Source organism: Mus pahari, chromosome 12 (assembly GCF_900095145.1).
Source record: "Mus pahari chromosome 12, PAHARI_EIJ_v1.1, whole genome shotgun sequence".
Taxonomy (NCBI): domain Eukaryota; kingdom Metazoa; phylum Chordata; class Mammalia; order Rodentia; family Muridae; genus Mus; species Mus pahari.
The window spans coordinates 12,682,572-12,701,670 of NC_034601.1; the positions used below are offsets into that span (position 1 = coordinate 12,682,572).

At 50.3% G+C, this 19,099-nt stretch overlaps 1 protein-coding gene across 4 annotated transcripts in view; it reads left to right on the top strand.

Annotated features, from left to right (window-relative positions):
* The window catches only part of Ppm1f (protein phosphatase, Mg2+/Mn2+ dependent 1F), a 29,672-nt gene extending 10,933 nt beyond the window's left edge, over positions 1–18,739 (top strand). For all 4 annotated transcript variants that reach the window (XM_021209750.1, XM_029544210.1, XM_029544209.1 and 1 more), the window contains exons 3-8: positions 3,166–3,311; positions 5,917–6,119; positions 7,283–7,471; positions 9,391–9,534; positions 13,834–13,927; positions 15,149–18,739. In XM_021209750.1, coding sequence (XP_021065409.1) covers positions 3,166–3,311; positions 5,917–6,119; positions 7,283–7,471; positions 9,391–9,534; positions 13,834–13,927; positions 15,149–15,528 — 1,156 coding nt within the window. In that variant the 3' untranslated portion in view covers positions 15,529–18,739. The remainder of the gene's footprint in view (positions 1–3,165; positions 3,312–5,916; positions 6,120–7,282; positions 7,472–9,390; positions 9,535–13,833; positions 13,928–15,148) is intronic.
* Positions 18,740–19,099: the final 360 nt, after the last annotated feature.

Here is a 19,099-nt window from a genome sequence, read left to right on the forward strand (position 1 = left end):
GGTCCAGGAAGGAAATGCTGATGGCCGGAGGCCAGGCATTGTCTGTGTCTCTGTAGGGGGAAACCACCTCCCTGTTCTCAACAGCAGAAGTAGCCAGTGGGCAAAAAGCTTAAGCATGACCTCATCGGCACAAGTGAGCAGGTACCCTTTCCCTGCCCCTAAACAGAAAAACCCAGTGCCTGGCAGGAAATGCCTAAAGTGGGGGACTTGTTCTTGACTTACAATGTATTCTTCTTTATTTGGGATTGGGGGTATGACAAGAGTGTGCTAGAGCAGTAACCCAGGGCATCTCAGCAAGCTAGGCAAGTGCTTTACCACTGAGCTGTACCCCATTTCAACTGGTTGTTTTCAAAGCCTCTTCGAGAGGCCTCTCCCTAAGTCACTCTCTTTTGAAAATTTCCAGCCGATTGTACAGTTCCACAGACTGTCAGTAGCAGAGCCTATAATCTCTGCTGGTGAGATGGCTGAGCGGTTAGGAGCACAGGCTGCTCTTCCAGAGGTCATGAGTTCAATTCCCAGCAGCCATATGGTGGTTTGCAACCATCTATAGGGGAATCTAATGCCTGCTTCAGGCAGGCGGATGTATATGCAGCTGAGCACTCAGACATTAAATAAAGTTTAAAAAAAAAAGTCAAGAGGTTGATGCCGGAGGATTGAAGGCTCTGGCCTGCCTGGGATCCAGGGTAAATGGAAGGCCAGCCTGGGTGGCTTAAAAGTAAAAAGCAAGCTGAGACAGTGACAGACTTGCCTGCAGGAGTCTCTGTGGTCAGTTCCCAGTTCTCTAAAACCAACAGCCATCAGTAGATGTCCCCTTAGGATGCAACTCAGCAACCGGGCTCTTAGAAGGCCATTGTTCTCATTAAAGCTGAAGTGTTAGCCTAGCATGGTGGTGTGTGACTGTAACTCTTAGCACTCTGCCTGAATAGGCAGAAGGAGGAAAATTAAGAGTTCAGGGTCAGCTTTGGCTACATAGCAAGCTTGAGGCCAGCCTGGATAACATGAGACACTGTTTTGTTTTTGTTTTTGTTTTTTTAAAGAAAAAAGGTTAGGGGGCTAGGGAGATGGACGGTTCAATGAATGAGAGTGTTTGTTGTGCAAGCATGAGGATCTAAATTCAGTAATCCCTATAAGAGCTGGATAGTGTCTGCATGTGCCTATAACCCTGATATTTGGGGAGAGACGGGCAAATCCAAGGAGCTCAGAGGCCAGCCAGCTTAGCCCAAATGGCAAGCTTGTGGATTCACTGAGTGACCCTGTCTCAAGGGAATGCAGTAGAGAGCCGTAGAGCAATAGAGCAGGATGTCTAATATCTTCCTCTGCTCTCACATGTGTCCATGCACACATGCACACATACGTACACACTTGCGTATTTATACATGCACACACACTTTTATACATATACACAGGAAGAGAAAGAGAGATACATAAAAGCCAGGCAGACTGGTTCACAACTATAATTCCATATAAATCAGGAATCAGTCAGGAGTTGATTTACAAGTTTGAGGCCAACCTGGGATATATATAACTATTTCAAGGCCAGCCTGAGCTACAACACACACACACACACACACACACACACACACACACACTGCCTTTTTTTTTTTTTTTTTTTTTTTTTTTTTTTTTAAATTAAAGAAATCGGCTATGAAGATTCAACCAACCCTTCTGAACAGGCACACGGGACAAGAGCACAAAGTGTAACTCTCCCACTAGACATGAAGACAGGTTCTAGGGTTGAGATGTATCCTAGAAGCACTTGAGGCCCTAAGAATAGTGACCCCGTCTGCCCAGAGACTTGGGGCTTCAGTTTTAAACAGGACCCCTAAGGTTCAGAGAGAACCCATATGTCATCAGCTCACCGTCTTCACTGCCTACCTTAGCTACAGCAAACTTGCCTTTCGCCGACTCTGCTCTTGTTTGGTCACTTGTCCCATTTTGCAGTGCTACCTGCCCAAGACCCCAACAAGAGACTGACATTTCTTGTCTCTCAACTGCTGTCAGCATGAGGTAAAGTTCTTCCCACCCTTCTGTGCTCTTAGTTCTCTTCTGTGACTGCAGAAGTCTCCCTTCCCTCTGTGGGAACCTTACCTTCCTGTTCCCTCCTTGCTCTACTCTTCCTGGGGCTGGGCCTCCCAGCCTTCACTCCACCTGTGGCTCTCTCCTGCCTCCCATGTTCTCACAGCTCTCCGGGTCTCCAGAGCTCCGCTGAGCCTGTGGAAACAGAACCTGGCTTCCTCTTGGGCTCAGTGATAGGGCTACTGCTCCCCTTCAATCCAACTGCTCAGATCCAGTTTGAGTCTCTGTCCTTCCCTTTGCCCCACTCTCACTCTTGATCAGCTCCCAACATTGTTCTGCTCTGTCCTTTTCTAACACCAAGATCCCTGCCCAGCTCTTAGGCCTGGCCTGGCCTCTCTAGACTGTTGTCACCAACATTGACAGACCAGAGTTCCTTGTGCCCACAGCCTAGATACCCCTAGCCTCCTTCTCCACAAACTGAGCAGCTCAGAGACTATGGGTCTTCTGTCAGAAGACATCACTGGGGCGTTCAACTTCCAAGAACAGTTTCCTGGGGCTGTCATCCCAAAGCACACAGACCAGACACCTTAATGATCATCATCATTGTCTCACAGGATAGAAACCAAATGGAGGTGAAAGTGTCCTCAGACGGAGCCCTCCTGGTGCTCTTCAGATAATCATGTGAATTCCTTGGTTTGTAGGTTCACCCCTCCGTCCCTGTCCTGCAGCTACGTGGCTGCCCTCATGTGTATCTGTCTGTATTTACACCTTTTCACGAGTCAGTCATACTGAAGCAGGGGTCCATCCTACTCCAGCCATAATCTCATCTTTACTAGTGCTGTCCACATTGAACCGCCATCTGAGACAGTAACCTCAGCATATAAATTGGGGGATACAGTTCATCCCCTAACATGCCTGCCCTGGTCACCAGCTTGAGCATCAGGGATGCAAGCTTCAAGGATACCTTTCCAACACATCCCAGCAAATGGCGTGCCTCTGGTGTTGTGTAAATATCCATTCCAGGTCCCTGAAGACAGAGATCACCTGCTTGTGATGACACCAAGAGCAAGGTATGAGCCATCATCTCCATCTCCAAGGTGGAGGATGCCAGGAGCTGCTCCAGCCCCGCCTCTCACGTCTTCTTCCTAGGAATGCTCCCCCATCGTTTGCTGCGGCTGTGACCCACGAGGCAATTTCCCAGCTGCTACAGACAGACCTTTCTGAATTTAAGAGGTTGCCTGAACAAGAGGAGGAAGAGGAGGAGGAAGAGGAGGAAGAGAAAGCCCTCATGACCTGTAAGTTCCACTCATATGGCTCTGGGATTGTTCAACAAGTGACAAACTCAGATTGACACTAAAGGTCAGTGCCAGGGTGCCATCAGTACAGCAGTGTCAAGAGTTCAGCGAGAGCACGATGTGGCATAGAAAAACCTGCAATGGGCTGAGCAGCACCGGGGTCAGAGCCAGCCAGTGAGACGGCCCACCTCTGTGCTGAGCCCTACAGTGGTACACCAAACCAAAGAACCCAGGAACGGGGAGCAAATGCCAAGAGGCCCCCAAGACCACTTGACAGAGTTTGTTTATAAAATCTGGACTCTTACTCTGTATGACTCTCTTTCCTACTATTTTGCTGCGGTACCAGAGTACTGGGAAGGAAGTGGCAGCTGCAGGGATGTACACACAGGATGCAGGCGGAGTTTCCAGGCAGTAGAGGGAGCCTCTCTTGGCCCAGCTTTAGGCCATGTGTAGAAGGACAAAGAACTCTGTAGGAGAACTACTGCAGCCTTAGCACTTGTTTCTACCAGCCACTCTCCTCACCCCCCATTTCTGGCCCCTTCCACAGCTCTCTGCCACCTTCAAGCCAGCATGGCCTTGCCCCCTGCCTAGGAGGCAGCTATCCATAAAGACAGGCAGCCATTGTTCTCTGTAAAGCCTGCAGACAGTCCGGTCTGGTGGCAGCTGCTGCCAGGGCCCCTCCTTACCCTTCCAGGCAGGAGACAGTATCACCTGCTGGTGGGAAGGAGAACTGCGGCCGGCAAGCCAGGCCTTACACCCAGGAGTTTGGAGAAGGGATGTGCCTTCCCTGCCTGTCCCAGAGCTGCCATGCAAGCCTAGGCTTGTAGCCTTGCTCACTGTGGCAAGTCTGTAGTTTGCACACTGTTCTTGCCCAGCTGTCTCAGCACATTCTTTGAGGCTTATTGCCCCAGGCAGAAATGTGACTAAGGTACCTCCATGCCCACCTACCAGCACTTCCCTGTGATTGTTGTGAAGATAGACCTCCCAGGCAGTTCCTACTGCTCAAGACTATAGCCCTTGGCCAGAAAATCCCAGTAGGACTCCAAGAGCCTGAGGCTGAGCGTTACCGCAGGGCTTGCCATCTTCATTTTTAATTGCCCATTCTTCCATTCTTCCGCTTGAGCAAAACCTATTTCTAAACCTATTTCTGGAAATAGCAGTGTAACCAAAGGCTAAAACGAGACAACCCAGGCCTAGGGGCCCAGCCAAGCTCAACGTTCTCTCCATACCAGCAGTCTCCAGGTAGTCATGGAGTCTGCCTATTACAGAGGAGAAAATGAAAGACCTGAGAAGTAATATGGTCAGAGATTGGCTTAGACATGGGAAACCTGAGTTCTTCAGGGTCTCATTTAGAGCTGTGGTCCCTAGGCTGGGCCTAACAGTCAGTTCTCCAGCTCCTGAGTCTCCACTCCCACACCTGTTGCTAACAGTCCCCAACATGATAGCTGCGGCAGACCAGATGGCCTGCCCCCACGGAGGCTTGTTGGACTTACCCTTCTCCTTGCTCATTGCTTTTCCCCCCTCACCTCCCTCCAGCCTCCTTCCACTCCTCCCGTGTCTTCCTTAGCCATACTGCTGACTAAGCACACCTCTCCCAATTCTCCTAGTCCCTCTGCTGTGGCCATTGATACTTGAACCCTGTGGTTGGGGGTTGGGAGGTTGGGGTGGGACTGTTGTTATTGTTGTTCTAGTTTGTTCTATCTTTTAAATGTACATTGTTTTGAAATAATAAGTATGCATGCAATGAGTTATGAGAAATAACACAGAGATATCCCAGCAATATATACACGACCCCATTTCCTCCTAGGAACATTCTAGAAAACTGTAACAGTATGTCACACACAAGATCTGAATATGGTCAGACATAAGCCAACTTCCTTATTGCAGAGATTCTATGTGTTACCTCCCACGGGCCACTAACTCTCCTCCCCTGCTGTAGCCAGTCCTTAACTCCCAACAGTGACTAGTTTTCATCATTTCAAAAAGGACTATCACTGGAATCACCGACCAACACTTGAGGCTAGTGTCTTCCACTTGGTGTGATTCTCTGGAGATGGACCTGGCCACTTCACTCAGTTCTGCTGCTGAACCCTTACCCAAGGCTCAGCTAGCTGCTTAGCCATTTATAGGTTGGAAGCTGGACAGATCACAGATTTGGGCTATTATAGATGTAGCTGGTATGATTCATGCACTGTTCTTATGGGAACAGCCCTCATTCTTCTAGGATTCATGCCCAAGAGTACAGTTCCTGGCTTAGAAGATCGTTGTATGTTTACTTGTGAAAGTTATTTCTAGTAGCAGCTCAAGTCAGAACAGGCCAGAATTCACTTACTCTCCTGCCATTGGACCTGTCATATTTCTAATTAATGGACAATTACCAGACACTTTGGTCGCTGGCAGCAGACTTTCTTGCATACTTCATAGGTCGGGGTGCCGAGCTGAGTGTGCCTGAGAAGTGATGTGCTTGACTAGTGGGCCTTGTGTAGGCTGCTGGGAGGGAATTTTAAAACCTGGGGGCATGGCAGGAAAGGAGTATAAGAAAGCAGCTAAGCCTCAACTGTGTGGTTTTACTTTTTGGTTAACAATTCTCCATCATGCCCATCAGTATTAGATGCCAAAGGCCTGGCACGGAGCTTCTTTAACTGCCTTTGGAAAGTCTGTAGCTGGTGGCAGAAGCAGGTGCCGTTGACTGCCCAGGCCCCTCAGAGGCAATGGCTGGTCTCTATCCATGCCATCCGGAACACACGACGCAAGATGGAGGACCGACATGTGTCCCTTCCTGCTTTCAACCATCTCTTCGGCTTGTCTGTGAGTGTTGCATCTGCAGAACCCAAAACAAGCAGTGTAGGGAGCTTTGGGGGTGGGGTGGGGAGTGGAGTGTCAAAGGTGGGGAGCCATGAGTGCTGAGAGAGCTGCCCGCCAAAGCTAAGCCTGGGGAAATACTGACGACAAGCTGCTGTCTTAGGGCTGGGTACAAGGCAGTCTTCAGAGTTCCGCCCTGGGGAGCCTGAGAGGCTAACTCAACACCAACACCTCTGGGCCGAGCTTCCAGGCACATTGCTTTCCACAGCCAAAAATCGAACTAGACAACAGTTGGCCTGTTGTTATACACGGAGGCTAGACGCTAGACTCAGGCTTGAATTGCTGAGTCTCCAACAGCAGACGCCTCCTGATGCATCTTACCTTAGGCTATGTCTGCAGTATCCAGGAGGGACTGGCAGAATTGGGGCTCCAAGGGCTGCCCTTTCCCAAGTATCCCTGTGTATTGGAGCCAGTTTGACTTGCCTGATGGTAAGGGCTGTGTCAGTTCTTCCAGACCCTACCTGTCTTGGGTCTGTTTTGTTGTTTAATAAGGTACCTAAGACTGGGTCATTTATTAGAAATGTATTTCTTTTTTTGTTTGTTTTTCTTTGTTTTTTTGTTTTTTTGAGACAGGGTTTCTCTGTGTAGCCCTGGCTGTCCTGGAACTCACTTTGTAGACCAGGCTGGCCTCGAACTCAGAAATCCACCTGCCTCTGCCTCCTGAGTGCTGGGATTAAAGGCGTGCGCCACCACGCCCGGCTTTTTGAGTCAGAGAAGCCCTGTCTCAAAAAACCAAAAAAAATTAAAAAAAAAAAAAAGAAAGAAAAAGAAATGTATTTCTTTGTGCCCTGGAGACTGAGAGACCTTAGGTAAAGGGGCTCCATCTGAAGGGAGCCTTCATGCTGGTGAGGAGCTCGGCAGGCTATCACATAGCAAGGTAGACAAAGTTTCCCAAGGAGAAAAATTATTTCTCCATTTGTCCCCAAGTGAATCAATGACAGTTACTTCCCAAAGATCTCCCTTACATACTGTGGGGACTAGGTGTCCACTACATGAATTATGTGGACGAACTTTGCAACCATAGGGCTATCCTAGTTCCTTCCGGGAGAGTATCCTCCCCAGATGAGAGCAGCTGCCTGAGGGTCTGATTCCCACTGGACTCCCTCCAGGACTCTGTGCACCGTGCCTACTTTGCTGTGTTTGATGGTCATGGAGGCGTGGATGCAGCAAGGTATGCCTCTGTCCACGTGCACACCAATGCTTCTCACCAGCCAGAGCTGTTCACAAACCCTGCTGCAGCTCTCAAAGAAGCCTTCCGGCGCACCGACGAGATGTTTCTCCAGAAAGCCAAGCGAGAGGTGAGAGCTGGCAGTTGGGTTGAATGTGTTGTTTGGGCAGCTGTAGCTGAACATCAGAGAGTTCTGTTCTCTACAGAGGAAGAAAAGCTAAGGGTTGGTGCTTCAGGAAGGAAGGGTCTCCTGAGAACAGCTAGCAGACGTGCTATTCCATTCCTTCAGGCCTGGGGCTCAGTTTTCGTTTTGAGTGGAAGCAGCACAACGCTTGTCTGTTGCATTAGTCTTGTTCATTACTATAACAAGGTCATTGACGCTGGATCACTTTATAAAGATAGGGGCTTGTTTTGACACAGTTCTGGACATACAAGCAAGGCAAATGACCTTCTTGATAATGACCTTGCTAGCCATGGTGGCTCAGAGCAAGTAATAGGGAAAGTGAGTGTATGTGTGTGTACACAAGTATATGTGTGTATATGTATTTTCTGGTCTCCCTCCCTCTCACATACCCTCTACACTATCCATTCATGGCTTTATCCAGCCCCAGTCACGTCCTAGTACTTAACCCTGGCAAAGCCCTCCTCCCTAACACAATAGTTGATGCTGTTGCCCTCTTACTATTTCATTATGGGGATATTAAGTTACTAGGTTACAGCACACGAAGCCTTGGGGCCTGCAAACCATAGCACCGCAGGGCCACCATGCTGGATCTCTATGACATAGCCATGGTCTGCCAACCCAGCAAAGGGCTCCCTGACTTAAGATACTCGCTGTTTCCTTTGGCTGAAGGTGGTAGAGTGGCAGACAAGTACTTAAAAGAATTGATCACTTACAGCTCCATGAGCAGGAGATAGGGCAGAGAGGCAAGCCTGGTTTCCCAGGAATCCAAGGCCCAGCAAACACAGATGGTGGATGCTCTGAGTAACCCTTGCTAGTCTGAGCTGTAAGAATAGCCCCAGCTGCCGGGCCTGGTGGTGCAGGCCTTTAATCCCAGCACTCGGGAGGCAGAGGCAGGCGGATTTCTGAGTTCGAGGCCAGCCTGGTCTACCAAGTGAGTTCCAGGACAGCCAGAGCTATACAGAGAAACCCTGTCTCGAAAAACCAAAAAAAAAAAAAAAAAAAAGAATAGCCCCAGCTAGTCAGTGCCAGGAGGGCCTGGGCCCTGTAGTCGCAGGATGCTGCTTTGGGGGCATGGGCTCCAGACTGTCTAACATGCCTAGGAAAGCAAGGGTTTGTGTTGCTGAAAGTTTGTCAACTCTGAGAGTAGTGGTCTCACCAGGATCCACAAGGCCCCAGATGTCATTCCATCAAAATATAAAGCGTGACTGACAGACTGCCCCAGTGTCCGCTGCTCAGCCAGGTAGGAACTCTTCTTGGACTGGCATTATGTGTATACATGAGGTCCTTGTTTATGAAAGCCAGTGACCTCTCTTCTGTGAGCTGGAAGCAACCTCGCTGGGCCCTGCCTCCCAGTCGGGGGCAGGCTGGAGCCAGTGCAGAATCCTGCCACGTTTATAGGCAAAGTGCAGACGGCCACTGTCTGAGAGTGAGCAAAGGACATTAGTGGGATACACAGGTTTTTAGTTTCTTTCCCTCTCGCTTGCCTTGGGGCCTCGCATAGCTAACACAAGTGTTCTTCCACTGTATATCTTCAGCCCTTTTGTTTCTTTTTAACACATATTTTTTAAAGATACAATTCAAACACTTGATGCATTTGTTTACAGTGTTCAGTTGGGATACTCATGAAGCCCCGACTCACTCCTGCCCTTCCATACATAGTTCCCAGTATCCTTAGTCTGCTTCCAGCCACCACAGACCATCTTGCCAGTCCCAAAGTTAGGTATGAAGTGGTCCTGTAGAACATGTTCTCACCATACCGTACGAATCATCACTTGATCCATAAGTACAGCTGTGGGGCTCCTCTGTGTAGGCTCGACCTCCTCCTCAGTCCCTCTCAGCCCCGCCCGGCTCTCCTCTCCCTGCAGCGACTGCAGAGCGGTACCACAGGTGTGTGTGCGCTCATCGCGGGAGCAACCCTGCATGTTGCCTGGCTTGGAGACTCCCAGGTCATCCTGGTACAGCAAGGACGGGTAGTGAAGCTGATGGAGCCGCACAAACCGGAGCGTCAGGTAAGCAGCTCCCTCTGTACAGACTTGAGACATTCCCAGGCCCCCATCGGTGTTAGTGGTGTGCACTGGAAAGCACAGAAGACTCCCAGTGCTCCTTTATAAGGAGGGCTCTTTTAGCCTGATTAGAGTGGACAGGGGATCCCACATGAGCCCTCCAGGGAGGTCTGTGGACCACAGTGACAGCACTGAGTTTCAAGCAAGAACGGGGCCTCCTTGTTCCCTAACAGGCAAACCCAGACTTGAGCCTGTAGGGCCTGCGCTCAACCCAAAAGAATCCTGCAGTACCTACAGGTAAAGTGGGTGGCCACTGACTGAGAGCGAGCAAGCACTTCAAAGCATAGAGGCCACCCTAGGATCTCAGGACCCTAAAATCTCTAGGCCTCTTGAGTCTTGAGGTCATCACCAAACACAAGTGTAACCAATGCTCAGACTCTTACCTCACAAGCATGTGTGGACTGTCTCCTAGAGTCAGAGAGAACGCTTAGAAACAAGGGATAACCCTACGCCACCTTGACCAACCTTGCTTTTGCCATACTCCTCTCTGCTGGTGAACTCTGCCCCTCATCAGCACATGAAGAGCCCCCACCCTTTCTTATAGACACATGCGTGGCCTTCCATTCACAGTCCAGTCCCCAAGTCGGTGAGACAGTCACCAGCATTCGGAAAAGAAGGCAGGATGACAACGCGTGCATCCTGTCGTGCAGGCTTAGGTAGATGTGCACATCGGGTCCTGGGAGGGAGGCTGCTAAGTCATAGAAGACATGCTGCAGTCTTAGAGATTTGCCCAGCTTCTGCCCTTGGGCTGGAGCAGCCCGAGCCAAGCACTGCTGCTGTTGAGACTCCATTGTCCACAGTCTCACCAGTCCATGGGGCATGCCCATCTGTTTCATGACATTTCACGGAGAGAAAGAAGTGCGTGTTCACACCAGATAAAAAGCATCCGTGGCAGACCAAGGTCAGTCCACCGAGTCTAGCGAATGAACCAGTCAGACTGTTAGGATTTCTTACAAGTGACTTGCATCTGTACTGTGGGAAAACCTACCCCAGGCTACCCCAGCTTCATGCTTGCACAATACTCTGGGCTTCCTAAACCCTGCAAGCCTGCTGAGCTTCTCCCACCAGAAGGGTCTATTTCAGTCAGAAGGGAACTGTTACACAACACCATCTGCAAGGCAAAGCTACCTCGTGTCTCTTACAGAGTGCATTTGTCTTAGGATTTTTGTGGGTATTTTGTTTTGTTGTTTTATTTGGTTTGGCTTGGCTTTTGTTTGCTTGGGTTTTTTTGTTGTTGTTTGTGGGCTCTCTCGCCCCCTCTCTCTTTCTCTCTCCCCCCCCCCCAAACCCCCTGAGACAGGGTTTCTCTGTATAGCCCTGGCTGTCCTGGAACTCACTCTGTAGACCAGGCTGTCCTCGAACTCAGAAATCCGCCTGCCTCTGCCTCTCGAGTGCTGGGATTAAAGGCGTGCGCCACCACTCCCGGCTTTTTTTTTTTTAAGATACATTATCTCTTGAAACAATCCCCTGCCCCTGTCTCGCAGGTACTCAGAACCCATGAGAGCTACCACACCCAGCTTTCCAGAGTAAATTTGAATATAGTTTGTTGTTGTCATTAAGATTTTATTATTTGTATTTGTGTATATGAGTGTTTACCTACACGTATGTGAACCACTTTTGTGCCTGGTATCTGCAAATGCCAAAGAGGGTGTCAGAGCCTCTTGAACTGGGGTTACAGGTAGTTACAAGCCCCCCATGTGGGTGCTGTAAACTAAAGTCAGGTCCTCTATAAGAGTGGCTGGTGCTCTTAACCCTGGAGCCATCCCCCAGCTCTTGATCATCTTTCCAGAAGTTCAGTGTCATTGCATTCTTTCCAGCAAGCACTGTCTGCCCTTGGCCTGTTCTTGCACTGACTGTGTGTCCACAGCTCCTGCCTGGGCACTGCACGTGTCCCCTCACATCCCCCTGTTGTCCTATAGTGGTTTGGGATGTTCTGCAGCAGAGTCAGATTGTCTCCCCTCTAGTAGTTCCTGGGTTGCAGAAGCAGGACAGGAAGCAGCCGGGTGTGTGGCTCATGGTCTGGGAGGTACATGTGTGCAAGCCAGCAAACAGTAAAGAGAGCCAAGGTTCAGTCATCTGCCTAGCACACACAGGTATAGTGGTAGCCTCTACTGCTCTGTCTCTACCACCACAGGGATTGACTTCTGCTACCTGGGCAGGTAAAAACACAGCCAGGTCTGGATCCAGTGCCATCCTTTGCCCTGGGGCTGGATATTCTCTTTCCCATGCCTGGTGGGAACATTTTCCACACAGTCCTAAACCCTGTCTGGTCCTAACTTGACCCTTCCGAGCCTCAGGGTCAGGCAGGGTCCCTTGAAGGTGTAGGGGAAAGATGGAGTGGCCTGGTGCTGAGGTTAGTGCTGGCCAGGGTAGACACACCTGTGGGTCAGGTATCTGCCAACCTGTAGCTTGCCCAGCTCCACTCCATCCTGCCAGCTCTTGCCTATAATCCTGGTCACTACCTGCCAGTTTCCAGAAAAGCAGTCAGACATCTGTTTGAAGACTCCTGCAGGAACTAGAGAGAGCCACAATAGGAACATGAGACCCTGACAGCCGGAGAGCTTCAGAGAGGGCCCAGCCACCACCACAGATGACTGAGGGTTGTAAAGACTCACGATGATGTCTAAACAGCCATCACTCTATGGGCTCGCTTTAGGCCAGCTGACATTTAGTGTCTATTCTGTAGGATGCTTTCCTGAGGCAGCAAAGTGATGAACCTGGAACCAGTACCTTCTGCTGTGCAACCCTGGTGGAAAAGCAGGGTACAGTAATGAGGGTACAAGACTCAGGTCAGGTACTGTGGAGGCATGGGACTTGAACACATCACAGATGAGAGAGAGAACACACTGACCTGAGACAGTAGAAAACTCTACAAGGGCTCACTGCCAACTCTCACCATGTCCAGGCCACTAGAGGGCAAGCTGAGGTCTACTCTAAAAAGGATGGGCTGTGAGGTTGTAGATGGTATCTGCACTTGCAGATCAGTGGCTTAAGAAGGAAGGAGCCCAGGCTTTGGAGAGGGCCTTGGGAGTCCATAGGGATGTGGAGGTGCTCTAAGTGGTGCTGGAACCTTGCACACTGCAGCCCTGACGCCAGGGGAAGGGTAATGAGGCTGTTACTAGAACTGCTGAGCCGTCAAGCTTTGGCTGCAGAGATGCTGTTTCGGGAGGTGGGGAGGAAGCAGGAGGAAGAGGGAAGGGTATCAGAAGAACCAGGCAAGGATGCTAGCTTGTGCCTGGAACAAGCTGGAACAAGGATGGGTACAGGGCAAGGTTGTGATCAGTGCAGCTGGAAGAGGGATCCAGGAAAGGGAAGAAGGACCAAGGTTATAGAACCGAGCTAAGCAAGGCCAACCAGCTCAGCACATTACTTTAAACCCTGGTGCTGTAGTCCATGCAGCCTGGGTAGGCCTGTTGGAACAGGCCTGTCAGGGAGGGGATCAGTGGCCCCGGTGCCCACTTCAGCTCTGTTCCCACAGCCAGATAGCCTGACTTGGAGCTTCAGAAAGGAAGGTTCTGCAACTTAGAGGCCTTGAGGAGGTTAGGTTTACACGAGTAAAAGAGGGATATGACTGATCTCCCTCATCTAGGAGAGGTTCAAGGTGCCCCCGAGGGGCTCAACACATGCACTCAGCTATTCACACTAGCCTTTAGGAGTCAAACTTTACATCTGTGAGCCTCTCCCTGGAGGGGACTGACGGAACCAAAGAGCTTCAAGATAACCTGTGCCTAGACCAAGCCTCTGCCCATCCCCTTGCAGTTAGGGCTGGATCTACTGACAGAGACGATGCCCAGGAGTGAGTGGGGAGGAGGATGGCTAAGGGGCAGACTTGGCCTAACTCAAGTGTAAGAGTCCTGCCATGTGACTTTATGTGCTCAGCACAGGCTTTGTCCCAGAAGTTTTCACATAGAGATGACAACCCCAAGTAAAAGGTGAGGGATCTGCCCTCTGAGTCTGTGCTAACACCATTCTCCTGCCAGGAGGACCTTCTTGGCTCAAGCACTGCTTAGAGATATAGCATGGCTTGCATGGGTGACCCTTCTACACTGCCCCCATTCCTTGATTAGCCATCCTGTCTTTAATATGATGTCTGATTTGGACATCTAGGTAAGCTTCTTGACTTGGTTCAAGTACTTTGGCTTCAAATGTGTCTTAGGATTTAAGTTCTACTTATGTAGTGACATTGAAGCCCCTGCCCCCGCCCCCAACCCACCCAAGTTCCCATCTCATAACTATCTCTTGCAGGATGAGAAAGCACGAATTGAAGCACTGGGTGGCTTTGTTTCTCTCATGGACTGCTGGAGAGTCAACGGGACCCTGGCAGTGTCTAGAGCCATTGGTAAGAGAGAGGGCTGCTGCACTGTGGGGAGCCATGGGCTTACTCGGTGACTTAGGGCCGAATAATGTTCCCTAAACTATTCACAGCATTTAAACCTTCTAGACTTACAGTGGAACTGCCTCTAAATAAACCCAAGATAAGCTTAAAAAACAAAACAAAACAAAACAAAACGCTGTGTTCAGAGTACGACCCACCCAGCCTAGTGGGCCCCAGCTCAGCACAGTCCAGGGAACCGTCAGCAGTTGGCTCTGAGGCTTCCTGCTGATTGTAAGCTGCGGTCTCTGCTGCATCTTCAGACAGAGGTGGTTGGACCAGGGAGGTCTCTCTAACCAGGAGAGGCTCGGGTTCACAGTGTAGTTTCTATTGACTGTAACTTGTCGAACATTGTAGGAAGAGTGTAGCTCACTTGGTAAAGTGCTTGCCTGGCGTGCACAGTCCTGAGCTCAGTCCCCACTGGTGGTGGTGGTGCTGCTGCCGCCACCGCTGCCACTGTCACTGCTGCTTAAATCAGGCATGGTGGCACACACCTGTAATCCATCCTAGGAGGTAGGTAGAGGAAGATGAGAACTTCAAGGTTATCCTGGACTACATAGGCTATTGGAAGCCAGCCTGGACTAGAGATCTTTATGCAAATAATAATGCTCAACTAGAAACATAGAAAATTAAAGGCCCTCTATAGGGCCTACTAAAATACAGTAGGAAACCTCTAGTCAGGGTTAAATATTCTATAGATGATGTTTTTTGTAAGCTCATTCATGCTAATGGTTCTTTTTTTTTTTTCTTCTTAAAAAAAAAAAAAAAGTTTAAGATCCCTTTTCCTCTTGGAGATTAGCTTCCCATCCTTCTCTGTCTCCTGTCACTGCTGAAACCCAACTCAGAGCACACCTGCCTCCTATGACCCCACCTCCATCTACTCCCTGGGAGCCTGGCCTCTGCCCTCTCGCTCTCTTGAGGTCTTCGTTGGCTCCCTCCTCATAGCCTGTCTTTGTACTGCTCTAGCTGTCTGTTTATCTCTAGACACACTGGAGGTATAGCCTTCCCTGGAGTGAGAGCTGTGGTGGGGGGTGACTCTCTTCCAAAGAGGGTAGGAAGCACTAAGCAGGTGACCCCTTGAGAGCCAGCTGGGCTCCTGTACCTGCATGCCCTTGGGGATGGTGAAATGGGTTGGTTCTGAGCATACCAGAAGTAGGAAACAAGGCTCTTCTGTCTGTTCATTCCCAGGAGATGTCTTCCAGAAGCCCTATGTGTCTGGGGAGGCCGATGCAGCATCCAGAGAGCTAACAGGCTCGGAGGACTACCTGTTGCTTGCCTGTGATGGTTTCTTTGATGTCGTCCCCCACCATGAAGTCACGGGTCTCGTCCATGGCCACTTGCTCAGGCACAAGGGCAATGGGATGCATGTTGCTGAGGAGTTGGTGGCTGTGGCTCGTGACCGGGGCTCCCATGACAACATCACAGTCATGGTGGTCTTCCTTAGGGAGCCCCTGGAGCTGCTAGAGGGTGGAGTCCAGGGGACAGTGGATGCTCAGGCAGATATAGGAAGCCAGGACTTGTCCACTGGCCTCTCAGAACTTGAGATCAATACCTCACAGAGAAGCTAAATGGTCCAGGCCTCCAGGCCCCATCCGGACTCTCCCTCTGCCCTTGTGATCCTCCCCTTCAAAGACCTTAGATCCAACAGGTATAGTGGGCAGGGGTGCACACCCTCACAGCATTCCCTTAGCACCCCAGCCCTCCATGTTGCCTACCACAGCCTGTCCTCATGGCTGCAGAACTGCAGTAGGCAACAAGTGGATCTCAGAAGGAAGCATAGGAAAATGACCTCACAGAAGAGTAGCTGACTGAGGTGATCAGGGCCGGACAGGTCTGGGAACAGAAACCACAGGCACCTGCTGGTAGCCTAACCAAAAACACAGGTCAGGTCTTGGGGGACCCTCACACAGATCCTGGGATGAGATCTGCAGCCAGGTGTCCAGCCCAGGCTTGTGGCTTCTCGTTGTACCCAAGGCTGGGAGGGTTTGGTCTGTACTAACACACAAGCTCGAAGTCCCTGCTTGACTGCTGGCTTCTCAAAGAGGAGACATTGGTCTTGCTGGGAGGCGCCCCAGGAGAGTGACCCACTGCCACTCCACTCTAACTGCGTACCAAGGCCACTGGGGTTTTCTAGACCTTACTCTTCCCTTGAGCTTCCTGGGAAGGTGAAGTCAGATGTGTGTGTGTGTCTGTGTGCTTAGATTTACTGCAGGGAAAGGTCTAATCCAGAATCAGTATTCAGGCTTTGTCATGTTGTATCAGTGCCAAGGTGACCCGCAAGGTCATGTAACTTAAGCAAAGCTTAGCATTTATTTTATTCCTGAAAACTCAAGTATTTTACTTTTTTGTGTGTGTTCGTGGAGACATTTGCAGTATTACTGATTTTATTTTTTCCTAAATAGGGATGGAAACAAATTTTTCCAGGTTATGTTAATAAGCCACTTAAGTGCCTTAAACAGCTTTGGTGTGGATGAGAACTGCTGGGCAGACGTGTTGAGGTTCTCAAAAAGGCAGCATTTGTTGTGGGAAGGCACGCTTTCAGCCAGCACTCTTCTGGGAAAGTCCTTTTGTGCTTCTGGGCGCCTCAGAACTTCCTTGAAGTGATGGGTAAAGGCTATGACCGTGGGCTGTGACACTTGCCTCCTTGCCCACCCTTGGAGTCTGGCGGACCCCAGCTGAGAACCTTACTGCTCTTGGCTAGAAGACTGAGACTCTCAGGGTGCTTGCAGTTGTGTTGATTGAGTTGTTGAGGACACTGCTTAGGTGAGGAACTTTGGCAAGCCCAGCAGTCCACCATCTTTCTCCTGTGACTCTGTCCTGACCTGAGCAGCATGAAAGACCTCCACATCCCTAGAGCAGTGATGGATTCAGTCAGGCAAGGAAACCAAGCGAGGAGTGGGGGGATACCCAGCGTAGAAGGACGAGGAGGCCCTTAACAAGGGCCAAGTGAGTCAAGGCTGCTCTCTGCAGACACTGGCAGGTCCAGAGAATATTGGGTGGCTTAGCAGAGGCTCAGGGAAGGATCAGTAGGAAGAAGGGTGGCTGTGAGGTCCCCACCTGTAGAGTGAAAGCCCTAGTAAGACTGGCAAAGCTTTGTTCAGCACACCTAAGCCCTCTTAGAAAAGAAGCAAGGGTGCTCATACCTGTTCCCCTGAGGCAAGTCCACTTCCAGCAGTAGGGGAGCGAGCCAGCCAAATGCGATTGGGCACACCACCTGTATGTTTGGCATTTACCCATTCCCAAAGTAGGGATGGAAGAGCTGGGGCCATGTAGTTGAGTCCTTGATCAAGTCCCCTGATGGCTGCCCACCTAATAACGAGGTATTGCTTATCTTGAAGGCCTGCTGCCTTCTTGGGGGGCGGTGTCAGAATCCAGGATCCTCAGAGCCATCTCAACACAGGGTGTGGTTGTTGGTCCAGCCTGCCTTGATAGAGGGAGATAAATTGATTTTGGTTTTCTCCCATTTTTGCTAACCTGTTCATTGCTGGTAAGAGTGGAATTTGGGCCTCCTTGGTGGTCTGGATTCATACTCGAATGTAAAGATGTGCCAAATATCAAGGTGTAAAGGGAAGCCCCTTTCCCAGGCTTGTCTGAGTGCCTCCCCTACCCTTTCCCCTGCCTGGCAGTGGTCTGGGACCAACATCAGGCAGTGCTCCATCCTGATCTAGTGGCCAAGGGAGACCACATTCTCCCATTGTTGAGGACTGGCCTTGTGCTAGTTCCTAGGCACAGAGAAGGACTCTCTTGGACTGGAGTTGCCAGTACCAAGCCTCCAAGACTTGTTGGCCACCTCCTCCTCAGACTCTCATCCCAAAAGAATCCCCTAGCCAGGATAATGGGTGGCTTAGCAGAGGCTCAGGGAAGGAACAGTAGGAAGAAGGGTGGCTGTGAGCTCAAGTCCCCCCCTTTGCCACCATCACAGTGTATGAGCGGAACCAGTCACTGTACCTCTCAGGCCTCAGGGTAAGGCATGGAGGGCATGCATAGCATTACCAGGAGCTGCCAGAGCAGGGGAGCCCATCCTCCACCAACAGCAGAGAGGGGTTAAGTATTATTAGTGTCTATTCTTAAAATTAAGTGGGCTGGAACAGAGCTGAGTTACAGGCGCCAGCGTCTTACATGGATACAAAAGCTGAAGCCGTCAGCCTGCCTTTGCAGGTACAGCTGCCTCCCAACTAAGGCCTGGAGGCGTAAGAGGTGGGAGGGTACAAGCAGGCTTTAAGGAATGTTGAAGCAGGGTACCTGCAGCATGGCTTTGGGAGTCTCCAGAGCTCATGGTGGGAGAGGCAGGCACCAGCACCTAGAGGTCTTAAAAGCCCTGCCATTCACCATGATCTGTCTGCCCCTGCCCTTTCGGGTTCTGCATGCAGTGCCCCCCCCCCCCCCGCCTCTCCTGATGCTAAGTTACGGCATGGGTGTCCTGGCTACCTCAACTGTATTCTCAAGGCCAGAAGGATGGCTCCGACCATACTGTACGGAAGCCAGGCCAATTTGTATGAAGCAAGCTGGGCTTCTGGTTTGACTCAGCCTCTGTAGCCTCCAGGGACCACCCTCTAGAGTCCTGTGCTTTCATGGACTCTCCTGCTTCACCAAACACACCAAGCTTTGCCATTTACATGCCATGTGGGCCTTGCCAAGGGTTATTTCAGGGGTCATCCTGGGAGTCTTGTTCTAAGACACCATGTTTCTTTAGTCTTAGGGACAAGTCCCAAGGTGATGAGCTCATAGGACAGTCTTCCCATGGGGCCCTGTACTGGTGTCAATAAACCATATATTCAACATTCCTGAGTGCCACTTGGATCTCTTCCCTGTGTGTCTGTCTATAGTTAACATTTATATCCCTGACAAAACACTCAACAGAAAAAGTATTTTAAAAGGTGTTCGTTCTAGAGAGTTTAGCCCATGGTTGATCCCATGTGCTTGAGCAGCAATGTGTGACAGACTTCATGGCTATCTACCACAAAGCCAACCCAGGAAAGTGAAAAGAAATGACCAGGGACCTACAGGATGTGACCAGCTTCCAAAAGCCAAGCCCTGCATACTGATTTCCACAATTTCCCAAAATAGTGTCAACAACTTGGTACTTGGGACAGAGCATTGAAAACCTGAGACTTCAGGAGACATTTTAGATTCAGAGTC